The sequence below is a fragment of the Chelonus insularis genome, unplaced genomic scaffold, assembly GCF_013357705.1.
Source record: "Chelonus insularis isolate UGA/USDA-ARS -01 unplaced genomic scaffold, ASM1335770v1 contig_405_pilon, whole genome shotgun sequence".
Lineage (NCBI taxonomy): Eukaryota > Metazoa > Arthropoda > Insecta > Hymenoptera > Braconidae > Chelonus > Chelonus insularis.
Genome location: NW_023276562.1, coordinates 40623 through 57301, shown reverse-complemented (window position 1 = coordinate 57301; position 16679 = coordinate 40623). Strand labels below are relative to the sequence as shown.

The window sequence follows — 16679 nt, the reverse complement described above, 5'->3', positions numbered from 1 at the left end:
TCATGATGAATGAAGAAGAGTGTAAATAAATTAACGATTGATTGAAAAAAATGGCATTGAAATTTAAAATTCATACCTAAAATCATCAATTTATCAAAGCTTATTGTGATTGCAATATTTGACCTATTCCGCGACATAAATGTCTAAAGGCACATGATTTTAAGTAAATATAAACATTGTTATTCTAGTAGAAATATGTATTTATATTGTAAAAGATTGCATTAAAAGTTCTTTGTAGAAAATCAATTACATCATTACCATATTCGACATTTTTTTTTTGGATTCATAGGTGATCCAACAGGACATTTCCACGCGTCACTAAACTCATTAGAGTTCGTTAATACTGCTCGTAGTCTTACATGACCAGGAGAATGTGAATCTCGTAACATCCATTTCAAGGATTCTGGAGTATAAGCCTCACACCATAACTAAAAAAATATATAAATAAAATCAGTATCCTTGACTTTCAAATTCAATATGAAGATAGTTGTTTAATGTAATCATGAAATTAAGTAATGGAATTTTAAATATTTCGTAGAAGTGTCTGGAAGACGAAAAAAGAAAAAATCAAGGATTCAGAAAAAGGGAAATCTTACATGAGCAAAGCTTAAAAATAACAGCTGTTCGTGTGTCAAATGGGTGAATCCTGGCAACCGAGGTTCTTGACCGTGTTTATCCTTCCATCTTTTATAAGCATAAACAGCTTCACGAAGTCCTCCATTATCGGCAATATTTTCATCCAATGTTAACACTCCATCGATGTGCGCATCAATCTTGAATTTATGAATTTAATTAAATCATTTTATCTCATTAATATTTAATATAGAGAATCTTATTAAAAATTATCCCATCATTACTTAATATTTAATTTTGTATGAAAACAGTCTTTCATTATTTTATAATCATTTTTAAATTCTACTGTTGTTGAAACGCTTTTTCTAAATTAGTATAATTTTACCTGTTCTTCATAATAGTTCTCATAATGGTTAATAAAACACTCCACTTTATCTTTATATTCATGAATAGTCTCATTACTCCACCACTGTCTGATGTTACCTTCACCATCATACAATCTCCCGCTATTATCAAAACCATGGGTAAGCTCATGGCCCAAAACTGTTCCAATGGCTCCATAATTTAAAGCCCTAAGAGAAAAAAATTCAGCAATGAAAATTACTTTCAACATTGTTTATCAAAATATTATCCAGCATTTTATATTTATCTTACTCTAAGCCTAATTCGTAGAACGGAAACTGTAATATGCCCGCAGGCACAGCTGCGTCCGCAATATAATTACAATTTTTGATTAAGAAATGAAACTAAAATATTAATTTAATCATAAATATAATAAAAAAAAATTAATATCTAGTCTTCTCCAGTTATGTTAGTTACAATAGATATTTAATGGTTTATTTTCTTCATTTTATTATGTATTAATTGAATAGCATAAATAAATAATTTATACGTACTTATATGATTTGCTGTGACAGTATAAACAGCATTGACGTCTGTTGGTTCTGCTCCCCAACTTAAAGTCAATTAGAAATTGTTATTTACATAAATAAATAGAATTTACAAGTAATTAACTACATTTTTAAGTATAGAAATGGCCTTACTAAGTTTCATTCATGTAATTAATTCGATGAGTTGATCGAATCTCTCCTTCATTGGACAGACGAATTATCGTTAACATATTCTTCAAGTATTCATCATCTTTCATGTCTATCTATAAGAAAGTAGTTGATGAGTTATCATTAATAAATTATTTTATATCAATTGATCAGCACGTTAACTGAGCAATTTGATTATATATTTATTGTATATTTTGATTTTACGCCTTCATAATATTCATTCAATTTGTCTTCATTATAAAGCCATTCTGGATGCCCAATTACATAAGCCATTTTCTTTGATTTTTCTAAAGTAGCTATCTTTGTATTTTGATCCATCCAGTTTGTTCTTATTACCAAATATGCAAACGCTGCTCGTATGTCCTCGAGCATTTCTGTCACTTTTGGACCCGTTTCATCATGGAATTCAGGATCAACGAACAGCCATGATACAGCCATTCCTAATTTAAAATTTTACTATTATTAATTATATCGGTTTAGATTTTAAATTTAATAACAAAATCATAAAAAGCTTAATCTAAAACAAAATTAAATTCAAATGTAGATTTTAAAAAAATGAAGTCAACTACTATAAATGTGAAAGAGAATATTTTAGAAATAACTATTTCTTTCTTTGATAATTGAATAAATTATTGACTAAATATATCAACTTATGTCTGCAAGGAAAATCAATTACGCTTTTAAACCGGGTTTATTATTTAAAAAAGATTTGCACGTGGGTGAAACTTTAATTCAATATGAGAATTGTTTACATATTTTAGTCTTATTTATTCACTGAACAGTACCTAAATGTAACTTACTGAAAAATGTAAAATAAATTACCCATCATATAATTAACTACTTCAGCACAGTGCAAACTCCTTGGATCATAAATTTCAACATTGACTAAATTATCAATATAGTTTGACCATGTGTCCCTGAGATTAGTTGAAGAATGAGGTGCTACAACATCGACAACTGACCACCATAATATTGTCTCTGGAAAAAAATACGATCAATATATCATTGTCTATCACATCAAAACACAAAGAACAAAAACCAACCTAATACATCTTCTTCAAGTGATGCCATAAGTACAGCTAAATCTTTGAGGTATCCAAGATTTGCAATAAGTAATTTGTCATTCTCACTCAACTCTAAATCTATAATTCCCTTAAAAATCTCTTCGATATACGGTCTCCATATGAGTTTTGGTTCTAAGGTATCATCTTCTTGCTTCACATGCATATCAGTCACTTTCTGAAGTTCATCTACAAGCATATAATCATCATCGTTGATATTTTCGTCCGATAATGTACTATTACTGTCTGCATGTGACATCTAATGTAAAAAAATGCATTCACTTAAATAAACAGTCCACGTAATAAGATTGTAAATGATAAAAAAAATGTTTTAAATAATACAATAACTTAATCAATGTTTCACCTGAAAAAGAAGGCCAGTTATATCATATATTTGTTGTACGACTTTTTTTATGGTCTTTTCCTGTTGTGATGATACTTTTTGAGCAGAATTGCATGAATTCAGGGTACCATTACTAATCATTTCTTTTATCACTGCAGTTATATAGGCTTTTTCGATTAATTCTGGATTTTGATCTACATTTTTATTTAAATTTACTGGATCAAGTTTTGCCATGTCCATTCTTAGAGTTTTCATTCTTTTCTCTATTTCTTTATCACTATATGTGGAAAAAATTTTATTTAATATCCATTGTAAATTATGATTCCTTGTTGGTAGAATTTTATGATTGTTCTTACCCTGGTAAAGGACTTAAAACCGATGGAGTATCAAGAATTATCACATTTTTACTTCGGTTTTTAGGATTAGGAATTATATTAAAGCCAATAAATACGTCCTTTCCTAAAATTTTACGAACACGAGCTATTTTTTGTACAAAGTTTCCACTTGTTTCTCCCATCATTGCAGGAATAGTTGGTAAATCTAGTTCACTCAATAAATCAAAAAGTGGTTCAAGACCAAGAGAATCTAATGCCTCTAAAATATTCATAATTATTAATCAATTTTAAAGTTTTTTTCTTCATATAAAATTGTTTTTAACTTACTAGTATTTACACAGCTTTCATAAAAAATTTTTGCTTGTTCAACAGCCCATGGAACAGCTGTCAAGTTTTTCCTAAGTAATTCTCTAATTCTCCATGTGACTTTTTCAGCTCTTTCATTGAACCAAGAGTTCATTGTGTTGGTGTCTGGTGTAGGATGATTTTCAGACCATCTTCCACATGTATATCTGCGTAATACATATTATTAAATTATATTAAAAAAAAAATAAACTTCATAGGACTATATCGTGAAAAAATATACTCACTGATAAAAATCTTCACAGGGATCAACGGAAATGTCCATAGATTCTTTCAAACTTGCTGCTATCCGAACGCAATCTTCAGAGTCACATAATGCAACCCCGTAATCATGTCTACCATCTAAAAATATATTATTTAAATGAAATATTCATTATTAATTCATATCGTTTTGCAATAAAGAAAATGAAAAAAATTTGTAATTAAAAAAATAGTTTAGAAAAGTGTATCTAATTGAAATGAAAAATTTCTTATTACTATTCATGATTGTTAATTCCATTTAAATTGATTAATATATTAAAACTTACATAAAATTCCAAGAGCAATAATACCGGTCAACAAACCAGTAGCTATCATAGACAGAACTAGCAAAATGATTCCAGATTTTTTCCGTCTTCTTTTAAAACTACATAAAACAAACAATTACCGTAATAAGTAGGTAAGTAAAATGCTTAAGTTTGATGTCAATATTCTATTGATTACTAAATCGTTAATACTTACTAAGCTTCTCTGGATTTGATAGCAACCAAGTTTGTTGTACTGTCGACCGAATAAACTCCATCGCCTATAACATGATTCATAATTGAAAACGCTGATTTAAAATTTGGTTTTTAAAATTATATTTATAGATATTTAATAATAATAATGATTTCAAAAAATCAATATTTTAATGATCTGATTGTGATAGTATTAAGTGTCAATGTAATTGATAGTCAGAGTAACCCTATAATCAAGTTTAAAGAGTATATACATGGTACTTACTGCCACCTTCTTTGTTCATGCTCGATGTCCCACTGACCGGATCGAACTGACGACACTGAAGAACTTCATGTGGGACAGCCAGGTGTCTAGTCCGCCTAAACGTCATTATTTTTGACGAAACGAACTCATTTACTTTCGATCATACTTTCTGCAATGTTTCAATCACTTCCGACTAGCTTTCCACCTATTAATCATAATCATATCAAATTAACATCAACCAAGTACAGTTTGAAAAAATATTTACATATTTGCATCTTATGTAGATACTTTATGTAATACATCATTTAATGCATAATCATTTAATGTTATTAATAAAAATATAAAAAGTTCTCACCACCTTTTCAACAATTAAATAAAATAGTTTTTAAGAATATCATCGAAAACAATGCTTTAAATAATAAAAATGATTCTTCCATACATATTTTTGATACTCAAATATCATTTTTAATATCTGTAGATAAATTATTATTGAAAAAATATCGTCAGCGAAATAATGATAGAAAAGATAAATTGTTCCGAGCATTGAAAGTAATAACAATCATTTTAATTTGGTATAATTTCAATTCAATTATAAAAGGTTATGTACCGAAGAAATCTTGAATTTAAATTATCTGTACTTTTACCAAATATTACCAGAGCAATCGTAACGTAATGGAAGTCATGTAGCTTCAATCTGTGTAATATATAATTCTTTCAATCTAGAGAAAGTGTATCTATTTATTGCAATATAGGTAGAAATACGTCACAAATAGATTTATTCAAATTCAAGATTATTTCAAAGCGAAAATACGAGTATTTTATAATTATGCTATAAATAATGATTGATCTTTATCCTCATTAAATATTACATAAGTTCCCCTACTTTATTATTATAATACTAATAATTATTATCAATTTTCCGTTTAGAAAATTACTTATACATTGATAGTGCAAATTAATATAATTTCATGATGTTGACATTTAAAAATGTATTATTTTAATAAGAAAGTATTGTTTCGACACAGTGTTTCCTTGACAACGAAAAATTGATTTGTTACTAAGGGTTGTTATATTAGAATTATATAAAGTATTCTCTTTATCAGTATTTTCCCGTATAATAATGCATATGTCTATGTGCAAATTTATTATCTATTCATACTTTTCATGACATCAAATGGTTTTTATCTTGTTAAGTATCACATCAATAAACATACGCTATTTATTTTTTAGCATAACGAACTTTTTTAACATACACTGTTTTATAGGCGTTAAAATTTTTTTTGCACAAGAATCTATGTACTCACATTTTTTAAAACTGTTGTTATAAAATTTAAATTCTTTTGTAAGTTGATATTTATAATGTTATCATATCAATTTCCAATTGTAGAAGAAAATCACAACTGATAACAATACTTCATACATGATAAGTATGATATAACAATCTAAAACCATTCAAACTATTGGACAAATTAAAAAATTAACAAATGTTTTAATTATTTTATTATCTTTATTTCTCACTGAATAATCTGATGTTGTGTCTAAATCAAATAAAATTATAATTTTATATTACATTTTATAAAAAAAAACCATGATGAATAAATTTGTCAAATGAAAAATTTATAAGAAATTTTTAGCGATTGTAGATAATTGTTGATGAGATCTGTCCAAAGTAGACAAGAGATGAAAGACCATAGGTAGAACCAATTGATAATCGATTGCAGGAGATGTCTCAGCTATGAATTTATGCCCATCCATGACCATGATGAACAGGCTTGACAACATGTTTGACTTCAGGTTCGTGGACAGCAACTTCGTAACCGATGAGATGGGGGTGGCCAACATGGGGATAGTCGTAATGGATTTTGCTAACTCCAGCATGCGAGTCGAGTTTCAATGGGTGGGGGTGAACTGGTGGAATTGCTGGTTGTTGGGGAATATGGATAGCATCAACATGGTGCACATGGTGGTGCTGAAAAATACAAAAAAATTATTAATGAATAATCCAGATGGTTGATGAAGACACATAATGATTGATCATCATGAGATATTTTAATCAATAAATTGATTAATAATGATTTATTATTTAATAAAAAAAAGTAAAATTAAATAATTAATCGGTAAATAACACACTGAAGAAAAGAATTAATCAATGAGATACTGAAGAGTGTTAACGCTGAAAAACCTGTAAAAGAGTTAGATAAAATGGAATAGATAAAAAGAAGTAATTAATGAGCAATAGAGCTGCTGTATTAATTGTTGAACATTCTCAATGATTTTTAGTGGCCAATGACTCCAGTTGCGATGGTTTTCTCCAGAAATTTGGTTTACCTGGTGATAAGGCAATTGATAACCATGATATGGTTTTTGATAACCATAGGAACTAGGCCAACCATAGGAGCCGGACCAACCGCTTTTGACAATTACTGGATGATGTGCTACTGGATGTACTATTGGATGTACTACTGGTTGTGGTTGCCAACCAGTTTTGACAATCACTGGCTGTGGCTTCCAGCCATATGATTGCCATGGATCCTGAACCAAAGGTATTTTATACAGATATTACATAATTCCAAAATGTGCCCAATTTAAACGATGGATAAACAAGTCTGCTTGAATGTAATAATGCTGGGGAAAAATAAGCAGTACCGTGTCGATTGCCTCTGATTTTAGAAATAATAATGGTTGCAAATTGACAATGATATGTAACGACACGAAAATATTAAAAAAAATATATATATTTCCAGGTTGTGTTTAGTGATAAACTGAAAATTGGGATAATTTTTGAAAGTAAAATAAATTACCTCATAACCAGGATAAGCAGCAGCTGCGGCAACAACAGCGAAGAAAACGACCTGAAAAAAAGAAATAATTAAAAATCTGGAATAACCATTATAAGTAAAAAATTGTAAGAGCAAAATTGTATTTAAAACATAAAAAACACTTTCAAAAACTATAAAATATATTCAATAAAACTTTCAAATGTTTAACTTGTAAATACAACACAAAGAAATATTTATAATAAATAAAACAAGTATAATAAGAAATGAATACTTATAGATGAATATATCTTGGCAAACAAACTTACCAACAGTTTCATGTTGAATTGGTTTGAATTAGTTTGTCTTGTGCAAAAGAAGTTAGCACTACATGATGTTGGAGCATAGACGATAGCTTTTATAGTAGTGCCCTGCCCAGCACACCAAGACGTGGATCTAAGCGGGGATATCTAACGTCACCAGGGGAGGTTCCTTTCACTGTTCAGACTTAGTTAATCCGCCCTTCTGGTTACCAGCAATTTATGTAAAACTTTACCCTATTACCAAACACTGTATCCATTCCCCAAGTCTGATTTAATGAACTCCAAGAGTACTTTTATCATTCGAATGTAATTAATATTAAAGAATAAGAAGATAATGATTCGATTTTTTCCGGTAGACTTGCCTAGAACTTGGTACTTGCGTAAAACAAATTGTCAACGAAGGTCGATAAATGATGGGGATCAACCTGTACCTTGGCATGGATTCACTTCAGTCCAGTTTCACGACTTCTAGGAATGATGATCACCATTTCAAGAAAAACAAAAGTAGGTGATTACGTATATTTAATCGTAATCAACTATCATTTTCAATATCATCACAAATGGATCATTTCATTTCCTTTTGATTACTTGTGAATCTTTCCATTTATTTTATTATATAATTAAATAATTATCTAATTAACTAATTTAAAAAATTCCCATAGCCTTGAATTAGTTTTAATGGAATCTATATTGTTCCTTATTTCATATTGTTTAGTAATTTTCCATTATTCTTTCACTAAAAAGTTTGCCATTTCTCATTAAAATCTACATCTTGATTTTTAATGTGAATTTATTACAAAATTTTTTTGCAATAACTTTTATCCTTTTTCATTTCAAATCGCAGCATAAATCAAAGATTTTGAAATATTGTAAATTATAATTTCAATATTTTTTATCAGTTATAAATACAATTCAGGTTTCATGATTTTACCGTGACGATAATTATTAAAATGAATTTCATGGTTCCAGGACTATGTCAAAAATTTTTTTATAATCCAAGGAATGTCAATAAATGGGTAAAAAATTTGTTTATAATAATCTGTCATTGGATTTTTTATTTTCGGCTTGTTAGAAATAACTGGTTTAAACGTAGTTCAGTATCCGTAATCTTGCGCAATAAACCTTCCTCCGCTCTTAACTGTCCATGCATATCTACCTGTGTTTATTCACTTAGTTTTTACGGTTCTAAAGATATTTTAAGACACCCCGTTCAGCCCCCCCCCGCTCGTAGATATTAATGCGTTCTCGCTGGGTGACGTTGCGAAAAGTCTGGAAAGTTTAACGATTCCCTGCATTATTTTGTAACGCGTCGGTTATTGCAGAGCTCAGCGTACTTTGGCGATGGATGTTAACAAAAGAATCATGTAATATTACTGCAGACTGAACCCTCTTACTGACAATAGAAATATCTTTAAGTTCATGCTTCGTTGATAATTGCGATAAAAGTAAAACACAATCTATATAAGGGCATTTGCCATTATTTTAATGCCCATTTTTCGATAAAATAATTATCGAATTTGATAAAGGATTAATATAGGCAACAAAAACTAGACATTAGAGAGAAGAATGTAATAAGCAATCCGTTATTAGGCGAATACTCGAGATCAAGCGCTCCAGATTCGAATCCAAGGATGGTGATTGCGAGAGCCAAAGAGTGCAACTGCACATGAAGACGCCCTGGGGCTATGTGGATTCCCATATCTGAGTATAGTGAGCAACTAAAGACATTTTAAAAAACATAGAAAGTCTCTTTGTACGCCCAGTCATTTTATTTAATCACCTAATCATTAATTTCAGTTCTAAAATTTATTCTTCAATTATCAATATGAATTATTAATCATTCATAGCTCATAAATATTTAATATCATCGTTTGTTATTTGATTTATCAGAATTGTGCTTTTTTCACTCCCTCAACATCTAAATAATCTAGCTAAAAATTCCAATGGCATAGAAAATTCTTCAATTAATCTCTATGGATGCTTGGAATTTTCGTATAATTCTTTTACAACCAACCTGAGCTTAAACATTTTTTTCACTAATTATCCATATAATTCATAAATTTTAACCGTAACGAATTGATTATGTTTTAATAAATTGATTAATATTTCCAATAAATCCTCCAATAATTAATTAGAAGATTGATTATGTTTTATAATCACTTATGAACTCATAATCACATTATTAATATATTATTAACAATAATTACTTTATTATACGGAAATAAGTGATTTATGAGTGTGATGATCGCAATGATATTCATTTTTTATTTTAAATTTATAGACATCATCATCTATAACTTTATAACATTTAAATACTAGACTCTGCAATCATTGTTGCGTTTCTTCCTCGCAACATATTACATTTGCTACCGGGCTTTATGACTTAGCGAGTGATACCGTGAGGTTTATTACTTCATGAGAAAATATTACGTGAGATCACAATATTACTGAATTATCATATACAATAAAAATGCTTTCATCTATTTAGTAATATTATATCCACGCTTAATTTCATGCCTTAATAAGCGAAATGATTATCGCCCAAGGGGAAAATGCGGAAAAAAATATATCAAGTACGAATCAATTGAAAATTGAGTCTTCACTTAATTATTTTTATTTAGAAATGATTTATGTAACCTCGTTCAGTCAAGGAAAATAGTATCCATCACATTTTTGATTCATTTTTACTGATAGTTATAAAAATTATCCATTTTTGTCGTTTTAACCATAAATTTATAAAAGTTAAATTAGTTTTTCATCTTTCATTAATCGGACGTGTAAATTAAAGTTTTAATTCTCATAGACATATTTAAATAATTCCTTCACTTTTTATTATTTCCATTAAATAGCAATAAGTCAGTAAAGAATGCATATAAAATAAAACAATTAGTTCAGCAATCATTTTTAGAAAGGATACCAATAAAAACAGAATCATTGAAAAAATAACAGCTTAATAAGAAAAATATGTATATAATTATTTTAATTTTACTATCGTAACTTTCTTCATAGCATATTTTTGCCAATCTATTCGCTCGATTGACGTTAGGATAAATATTTTACGCAAGACTATATCATTTTTATTCAAATACTGTTTTAATTAAAATGGATATCCACTTGATTATATATAGATCGATTACATAATAATATATTTAAATTAAATTCCTCCGCCGAAAAAATATGCCATCTTTCAGCACAAATACGAACCAATTTGCAATAATAAAAAATATTTGCAATAAAATTTATAAAACTAACCTCAGTACGTGGCGCTATCTGTAAAAAAGTGTTTTATCAATTAATTGACCAGATGGCGTATCATGGTTTATTTTAACTTTTGCGATATCCATTAGCGTAAATGAATAATTTTACGTCAATTATAGTTAGTAACAATGCATCTAATTCTCAAACTTGTTTAAAAAATTGAATGAATCAAATGAATAGAAAAAAATAATTAAAATATCTTATTGTCTTGTTTTTTTAACATGTAATAATACGATGGTATTTAGTTGACCTTTGGGATTTATTTATAAGTTCAACTACTACTGAAATAATATTCTTAACTAAAGTCGTCCATTATTATTTAAAAATTTACTAAAACAAGTCTTTGAACGATGATAACTATTAAATAAAATATAAAATGATTTCCACAAAAAATGAATGAACGTAACAACTTACGCCATATTGCATACTGTTTCTACAGATTCTGCTGCATAGTGGCAGCACATATTCATTTTTACGCCGAGTTTTGTTTACTTTGTTGTGTAAATAACGCGTAAAAAATTAACAAACTGTGTATAATTTAATGTGTTTAGCTCTAACAATTTGCATTGAAAAAAGTTAAAGGTAATTAAAGTTGATTAAGAATATAAATAACATATGACTTTATTAAATTAAGGTCAAAATTGATGTAAAATAAAATCAGTGGGGAGTACGTTCGGTCAATAGAACTGTTCCAAACACGGGGGAGTACGTACGTTTCTATATACTCCACAGTATATGTGACGTCATTCTAATTTCGTCCCGCACGTTCCTGTAAGTTTGTCTTCCGTTGGGTGATAAGTTGAGTTTTGAAAACAAGAGATCTACCAGCATTCAACCGTAGTGATCGTGTCTTTAATAAATATATTCAGTTACATTATTACAAGAAGCTGCTATCAAGAGAGTGGTTAAATATTGTCAAGCTAAAACGTGTCATTGGTTGTTATTCATATCGTCGTTGAAGAAATATTACACATAATACATACACCACTCTCTTTATCCATTCGCCTGCATTATTGTATCATACTCCCTCTACGTTTTTCCGCGTGTCTGTGATTACTTACTTGCCGCAGTCTGTTACTAAACGTTTGGGTCATTGTTTTTCATTACCACACATCCTTCTGATTCATCATTTGACTGGAAATAAATAGTTAAGTGAGAATTTAAAAAATGGACGCTCTGCGCGAGCAGGTAATGATCAATCAATTTGTGCTGGCAGCAGGTTGCGCGAGAGAGCAAGCAAAACAATTACTTCAAGCTGCCCATTGGCAATTCGAGGTAAGTTTATCCCGCGTTCATTAATGTTGCCTGTCGTCAGTGTCATTGCGCACTCGATGGCGGCACTTTATAAGATGATACACGTAAACAAAGCCCATCATAAAATGGCCTCTAATCTCATTCATTTTTTGTATGATCCATTTAGGTAGCCTCCAACAATTGTTACATCAAGTAAATATAAACACCTTACGTAAATGCCAAGAAACTAAGCAATGCTAATACTTTTAATGATAAAAATTATACACTTTTTAATCAATTTATAAAAAAAAAAGTTTATCTCCATTATCACTTATTTTTTATTGTGTACTTAAACAGTATTACAAGACAAATTGACTGCGTGATTGTAAACATTTAGATAACAAAAAGAATGTTTAGAATGGATTGAAGTTTATTCTACATATCATTCAAGTATTGCAACATTACATTAATTAAGGGTGAAAGAAAAACAATGGACTAAAAATTCCGTTCATTCAGATTTTTATCAATAAATCCAATTATTTTTATCTTAAACCATGTCTAAGAAGAAATCAAAGACAACGATAAAATAAATATTATTAGTAAAATCAATGTTATTTTTATTTTTTCTCGTAATTATTTATGTAACTCGTAGTCGAATATCATTTAGTGCCAATCAGTAGTTGAGAAATAGAATCTCTCATCATCCGATCACACTTCTAAATTCTTAATACTCGTTAAAGAGTCTGTCTTATTTGAATTCCATTTACAAATAGTTCAAAGTTAAAAATAAACAATAAAAATATTTACATTTATGTTTAAAAATAATCAGACTATTATGATTGTATTATAATCGATGAAAATGGCATAAACAAAATAAATATGATAATTTAAATGAATACTTAAAAATAAATCAGCTGTAATTGAAGGGCAATTAATAATTTCTTAATTTATATACTACTCATACACATATTCATAATAATTTATAATTAATGTTACAATAAAAAGGTTAAAATTTTATTACATTTAAAGTAGAGTTATGAGAAAACTTGTTCTGGTAATTTTGTTTCTTTTGAATTAATTCGTAGGCTTAAGAGATCAGTACGCGAAAGTCGTTTAACGGTACCTGGCAAATCGTTTCCCGTCACCAAGTATATTTTACTTTTCTTCTCAACCGAGTGATTGAATAATCTGGTTTAAGCGATACATAGAAATGAATATAGATATATTCAACGTATACTAAGATATTACTACATATTAGTTATAAACATTGGAAATGTGCTAAACGATTATGACGCGTTACTTAAGAAAATCTAATATATAAACAACTTTTCAACCGTTTCATGTCAAAAATGAACATGCATCAACTTTTTATCAATATCTGACAGATTATAGTATATTTATACGCGTAGTCAGAGTTAATAATATTAAAAGCTTTGAAATATCTATAAAAAAAATAAAGTATAATTTGTAAAAATTATTTTTAACGATGGTTATTAAATCAATAATTCCATATTATTATCTACTTCAATTCTTAAAAATTATCTGATGATCTTACAAATTATTTTAATATTGTCACAGCTGCGATTATTCAATGTTATCGTAATCATGTAACGAGTAATTCAACAAGATGGAACGTTCAATACTCAATACTTGGCATTTGCTTGTTGAGAAAATCTTTAATACCAATCTTTTCTTGAATCAATGTTTGAAAAAGTTCTACTTAAATAATTTATTCTATGCAACTCTCAAACTCTTAGTGATTTTTAATTGTTACATAAACATGAATTTATTAAATATTATTGAAAAATATTGTGATAATTATCAGTTACTTTATTTTGAAATTGCTATAATTTTTTATAAATAATTCTTTATTTTGAATTTTATGTAAACATCATTATCGTCAAGCACAAATGTTTTTCATTATCTCTTTTATTTGTTTAAAACAATTGATTTTAATTATTTGAATTCTGTCATTAACATAAAAAATCTTGTTTACTTTCAGACTGCACTCAGTATATTTTTTCAAGAAGCTGCAATACCATCTTGTCCTCAGGGACCCGGAACGCACTTTGGTCAGGTACATTATCATAAGTATTAAAAAAATATTTATTCAATTTACAATGATTATTAAGAAAGAGGTAAAATTAGAAGATATTTAGGAATATAAATTAAATTAATATGGAGAAATAGTATTTATTGATTATAAAATAAAATAATAAAAGAATAAACATTAATATTAATTAAAAATAAAAAAATATAACAATATATTAATGACAAAAATTGAATTTGAGAGCCACTGGATGAGCAAGCAGTCACTATTAGGTAGGTTACTATTCTCGGCTGTAACATTCCGATAAGAATCGTGCCAAATCTAACGTCGTTTTGACTGAAGACAACTACAAATAATTACATTCAATACAAAATAAATTGCCAATATAAATAAGTGTCAGTTATTTAATAATTAAATGAATTACCATTCAAAATAAAGAAATCAATAAAAAATTTTAGTACTATAGTATTCAAGATAACAAAGTAAATTGGATTGTACTCAATAGTAATTCTCTAAAAATAATTGTAAAATTATTTTAATCTAGACTAAATGATTGAAATATGATTAAAAAAAATAATTTTAATTTTATATTTTGTATGAATTTATAGATAACGCCATGTAATACACCAGCTACTCCACCAAATTTTCCTGATGCGTTAGTGGCTTTTTCAAAAATGTCTACGGGTGACAAAACACCTTCAGGTAGTCTTTGTTTTACTTCTTTCATCATTAATTTAAAAATACTTAATACAAACAATTCGTAACTGTCGATAGTATTAGAAATTCATTGACATCTATAATGTTACGTTTATTATGCAATTTATGAATTTTATTATAGGCATGTCTCCAAGTCAAAATATCCAACAATCAGTATCAACAATGCAGCACGGAGTTAGATGTAGTGTCTCTGGCACGCAGCAACAAACACAAAATCAACAGCAATTTGGACTTGGCGAACCACAGAGATAAAACAAACTCTTGGTCATTTAAAGCGCTTGCGAATTTGCGATAAGTGCCAATAAAAATAATATGCAAGTAGTACGTACTTGAAGACTTGTCTTAAAAGCACGACGATTCACATAAAGTTAAATATAATTGTCGTAAGCTTTCAGTAAGGAGACGATGAATCGAGATACCTCAAAATATCCCTTAATTAAGATTTAATTAACAAAGATGAATTTTTTGGAGATTTAATATCATAACAAATCTCCTATATGTGAAAAATAACAAGGGAATACAATAATTCGACGATTAGGACTATGCCTAATATGAAATTGAAATTAGAATAAAATCACACATGAATGAATCAAATACCGTAGACATGTTGAAGATAACAAATATTTTTAAGTATTTTACGATGCACACTCTGCAAATGTATCCTGAGATTTTAGTGTATAAGAGACTAATGAATGATATTTAACAATATCGACTAAAGAATAATTAATCGTGATATCTTGATTATTAAAAGGAGTAATATGTGAACAAATGAATAAAATAACATACTTGAGTTATTAAAGTCATAATCGCTTCAACATCGTGTTTGTTTTAGCGATTAAAGTTCCCTGACTTGTGAGGTACAAAAAAAATAACAATTAAAAATTATTTACTTGATTTTATAATTAACAAATTAAATTAGAATATCGTATAATAATTTCATTGATGACTATGTCGTATTACAATGTAAAAAATTATCTTTTAAGAAAACTTTTTCACAAAGGTTTTCTGCTTGTTGTTATGATGTAAATGTATTTTTCAAGATATTTCATTTATTCTTTTACAATGAATATTCTTATAAAATATTGTCAAAAAGTTTATTAGATGAAAAGTGTAGTATCAAGACGGTACTTACGCAATGCGTTTTCACTTGAACCTATTAATTAATTTCAGACAAATATTTACAATTACAATAAAAATTTAAACTGCATCCCACGCATTCATAAACTGCAAAGATGAAATAAAAATATTATTTAACGATGTAGTAAAGACTTGTTCAAATTTATTTCCCGTAGATTTGACACGCAAGCTTTATATGTATTTTACTCTCATTGTTGAATGCTAAATAATTGTTAATTATATAATTAAATTAATCGTAAGTACAGACAAGTTCAGTCCCACCTGGTCGAGTATTAACGACGATATGGTGAAAAAAAGCGAAATATCATTGTATCAATTATAATTATTCATTTTAAATCAATTTTTTACATTTCAATTTATCTTGAGATACATTGTTACAATATAATTTAGTCGTGTAAATAAATTTTCGTTGTAAATTAAATACGTTTGCCTTCTTTCATTATGAATTTTTTGAGAACTTTCAAATATTTTAAAAATACGTTTTTAATTTAATAAAATTGACTTCGATACAT

General features: G+C 28.2%; 3 protein-coding genes across 4 annotated transcripts; 1 reads left to right on the top strand and 2 right to left on the bottom strand.

The window, feature by feature from the left end:
• Nucleotides 1-4: 4 nt before the first annotated feature.
• On the bottom strand, nucleotides 5-11481 carry Nep5 (Neprilysin 5). 2 transcript variants are annotated; one of them, XM_035086972.1, is made up of 17 exons: nucleotides 11025-11481; nucleotides 4715-4898; nucleotides 4454-4517; nucleotides 4261-4358; nucleotides 3961-4075; nucleotides 3698-3882; nucleotides 3392-3629; nucleotides 3057-3312; nucleotides 2675-2951; nucleotides 2454-2609; nucleotides 1836-2071; nucleotides 1617-1726; nucleotides 1470-1528; nucleotides 1228-1276; nucleotides 959-1145; nucleotides 597-773; nucleotides 5-428 (listed from the first exon to the last, which is right to left on the bottom strand). In XM_035086972.1, exons 2-17 carry the CDS (start codon nucleotides 4818-4820, stop codon nucleotides 255-257), a joined length of 2487 nt encoding a protein of 828 aa, XP_034942863.1. In that variant the 5' UTR covers nucleotides 4821-4898; nucleotides 11025-11481; the 3' UTR covers nucleotides 5-254. The 2 variants fall into 2 exon arrangements, with proteins under 2 accessions (XP_034942863.1, XP_034942864.1); XM_035086973.1 differs by having other exon boundaries at nucleotides 1968-2071.
• Nucleotides 6187-7929, bottom strand: LOC118069097 (uncharacterized). Its single transcript, XM_035086975.1, has 3 exons — nucleotides 7779-7929; nucleotides 7495-7545; nucleotides 6187-6662 (listed from the first exon to the last, which is right to left on the bottom strand). Exons 1-3 carry the CDS (start codon nucleotides 7788-7790, stop codon nucleotides 6435-6437), a joined length of 291 nt encoding a protein of 96 aa, XP_034942866.1. The 5' UTR covers nucleotides 7791-7929; the 3' UTR covers nucleotides 6187-6434.
• Nucleotides 11482-11622: 141 nt separating the features above from the next.
• Nucleotides 11623-16588, top strand: LOC118069096 (UBA-like domain-containing protein 2). Its single transcript, XM_035086974.1, has 4 exons — nucleotides 11623-12305; nucleotides 14266-14340; nucleotides 14922-15015; nucleotides 15152-16588. The coding sequence occupies exons 1-4, from the start codon at nucleotides 12198-12200 to the stop codon at nucleotides 15280-15282; spliced, it is 408 nt and encodes a 135-aa protein (XP_034942865.1). The 5' UTR covers nucleotides 11623-12197; the 3' UTR covers nucleotides 15283-16588.
• The last annotated feature ends 91 nt before the right edge of the window (nucleotides 16589-16679 follow it).